The 3,110-nt window shown below is 31.6% G+C and overlaps 1 protein-coding gene across 2 annotated transcripts; it reads left to right on the top strand.

The window, feature by feature from the left end:
* The first annotated feature begins 236 nt into the window (after positions 1 to 236).
* On the top strand, positions 237 to 2,334 carry LOC124418502. 2 transcript variants are annotated; one of them, XM_046945078.1, is made up of 3 exons: positions 237 to 383; positions 1,192 to 1,390; positions 1,453 to 2,334. In XM_046945078.1, exons 1-3 carry the CDS (start codon positions 370 to 372, stop codon positions 2,182 to 2,184), a joined length of 945 nt encoding a protein of 314 aa, XP_046801034.1. In that variant the 5' UTR covers positions 237 to 369; the 3' UTR covers positions 2,185 to 2,334. The 2 variants fall into 2 exon arrangements, with proteins under 2 accessions (XP_046801034.1, XP_046801033.1); XM_046945077.1 differs by lacking the exon at positions 237 to 383 and adding an exon at positions 498 to 998.
* The last annotated feature ends 776 nt before the right edge of the window (positions 2,335 to 3,110 follow it).

Below are 3,110 nucleotides of genomic sequence, written 5' to 3'. Positions count from 1 at the left end.
CTATCTATCTATCTATCTATCTATCTATCTATCTATCTATCTATCTATCTATCTATCTATCTATCTATCTATCTATCTATCTATCTATCAATCTATCTATCTGTCTATATATCTATCTATCCATCTATCTATTACGATTTAATTATATCCAAATTTTGTCTCTTCCTTTCAAAATCTGGTAATCCTAAGCTAATCATTTATTTTACACTTTCCAACACTCTTTTCGGTTTTGCGTGAAACAAAACAAAAATGTAAACAAAGTGATTGTGTATTCACCGCTTTTTATGTCGAATGAAAAAAATTCTGTGATTAGTGAAATTATAGTCAATTGTAACTAAAAGTATTAAAAGTTTGATCTTTCCTAACAAGATGAGCCAAATAAAGTAAGTATTTAATGAATAATTCCGTTAAAATATTAAAGTTAATTTGAGACAATTTCCAATCCTACGTACCGTACATTATGTGTCGCTAATACCAATATATTTTTTTGCAATATCGCAAATGTCCATGTCCCGTGAAACATTGAATAAACATTTTTTTTAAAGGCTTCGAAAATTTATGGAATAATTTTCCAAATAATCAGCAAAGTGTAAAGCGATTGCAATGGCTATAAATAGTCCATATCTTTACTTCTCTAGTGGGTCATTCCTGTTGCTGGAGTAACTTAAAAACTCGAACAAAACAATATGATTTATAAAACATTAAAGGATTAATGATTTGCTCATTGTAAATTTGAATTGCAAAATGAGCAGCCGTGAAAGAAATAAGGAGAGTTGTAAACGTTGGCGAGAAAAGTTAAAGGAAGATGAAATAAAGTTCGAAAGTAATAGATTAAAGAACAATGAAAGAATGAGAATTCATAGGCAATTGTTAAAAGATATGGCTGAAGGAAATGACGATCTAATTGAAAAGAAAAGACGTTATGATCGTCTACGTAAGAGACGTTATCGAGAGAAGCTTGCACGAATGCGAATTGAAAAACAAACAATGGATGAAAGGTTTGCTCTGTCGTTCAGATTGCAGATAAGAGGCTAGATGATAGATAGATATAGATTATATTATAGGCTGCAGAATAGCTTTAAACTGTAGTACAGTCCAAAGAACTAATTACAGGAATCTTAAAAACTATTTCGTGTTCATTATTACCAAAATGTTAACCAATTTATCTTATTTTCATCTCATTAACTTTAGCTCAGGACCACCAAATTACAAAAGAACCACAGACAAGCAGTACAGCTTATTGAAACACAAAATGGCAATACTTATGAATCAAATAAAAGATTCCAATAATGTTGGTTCCAATAAAAAGCATAATATCTATTGGGAAGAATTAACACAAAGTTTAAATAAGCTTGGACCACCCTACCGGACATTACAACAATGGAAAAAGGTAAAAAACCGTGTCAAATATTTTAAATTAAAAAAAATACAATAAATATTCAAATCCTTTAGGTTTGGTCCGACTTTAGACGTGCGGAAAATAGACGAAAATTTAAATTGAAATCTGTCAGTAAATCGAAATATGATACACAAAACTTTAGCTATAGTAATGATGAAGCGGAGGACACTACAGAATACCGATACGAAAGTGTGCCCAACAGCGAACAAAAACAAACTATAAAAACTGAAACTGAAGATTATGATGGTCATCATAACAACCAAACAGTACAAGCAACTTTTGCTAATGAGTATGACAACGAATATTCCTATCCAGATGAAGAACCTTTAGAAGAATCTTATGCTGATGATACACAATTATTTATACCCGCAGAAACCTCTTGCAATTCATTTAGTTATAGCCAGTCTAAAGCAACAGCACAACAGCAAATACCTTTTCAACAGTCGGAAAATATTCATCAATTCTCTAAACCACCTCCTCTACAACCCTCAAATGCCCGTCCCTTTGATCAAACCTTTTATACGCTACACAACCAAATGGAACATCAGACTAAACTGTTAGAACATCTAACACAAATGTCCAGTACCATGACAAATCTAATGGAACAACAAGTTTTGGCAGTGGAAAAACAAACTGAAGCCATAAAACGTCAAGCTTCTGCTACGGAGCATCATACACGAGCCATGCAGAGTTTTATCGATATGATTAGAGAAAAAATGCTAAAGGGTAGTTCCGCACAGAAATCGACTAGTTCTGCTGCAAACTTAGCAAAGAATATTTTGTAAAAATTTTGATATTAGTTATTTTCGTTTTACTATTAATTTATTATAACTTTTTTTAGTTATTAGTTTATTAATGAATACAAAATCTGTAATGAAGTACAGAGCATTTAACTTTATATACTTTTGGTAATAAATATTTTCTTTTAAAACTAAGGTTTATTGTCCTTTCTATGCAACACTGTTGGGTCATTAAGAAAGTCAATGTTTTATTCTCTTTTACGTTTTTATAGGAAGGACTTTATTCTCTGTTACGTTTTTATAGGAAGGCGTTATAGAAAGGCGTATTGGTTCTATACCCACTCAGAATCATTTTATTTAGCTATGCCCGTCCGTCATAGGTCCCCAATAGAGCTTGTAGAAATTTTGCACATGATCTTTTATGGTACGGTAGACAAAGCTTATTGAAAATAGTTGACATCGGTCCATTATTTCACTTAGGCCCCATACAACTGTACCCGCCAAATAGGGCTTTTAAGTTCATAATTACGTTTAATATACTCGTATCTTGACAAAAAGCTGCCAAACCAAGTTCTATACTAGTCTTGATGATCCTGATGAACTTTATAATTATAGGGCCTCATTTGAGGCCCTAGGCACTATAAAAAGCCCCCATCAAAATTTTACTTAAATATCCACAGTTTTTTAAACAATAAATGGCTTATGTATATCTGAGGCAAGGTGCAATTCAACTTAAATGCTTTATTATGAAAACTAAATTACATTTTGCGTAGGGTCAGGTGTATGGTCTTATATGGTCGGCCTTGCCCGAATATAACTTCTTACTTGTTTTATATTACATATTTTCTTAATATCTAACTATTTATTTAACTATCTATCTATCTATCTATCTATCTATCTATCTATCTATCTATCTATCTATCTATCTATCTATCTATCTATCTATCTATCTATCTATCTATCTATCTATC

This window comes from Lucilia cuprina, chromosome 2 (assembly GCF_022045245.1).
Source record: "Lucilia cuprina isolate Lc7/37 chromosome 2, ASM2204524v1, whole genome shotgun sequence".
Classification (NCBI taxonomy): Eukaryota; Metazoa; Arthropoda; class Insecta; order Diptera; family Calliphoridae; genus Lucilia; species Lucilia cuprina.
Note: the sequence above shows the minus strand (reverse complement) of the source record. Positions and strands in the feature narration are given on the sequence as shown.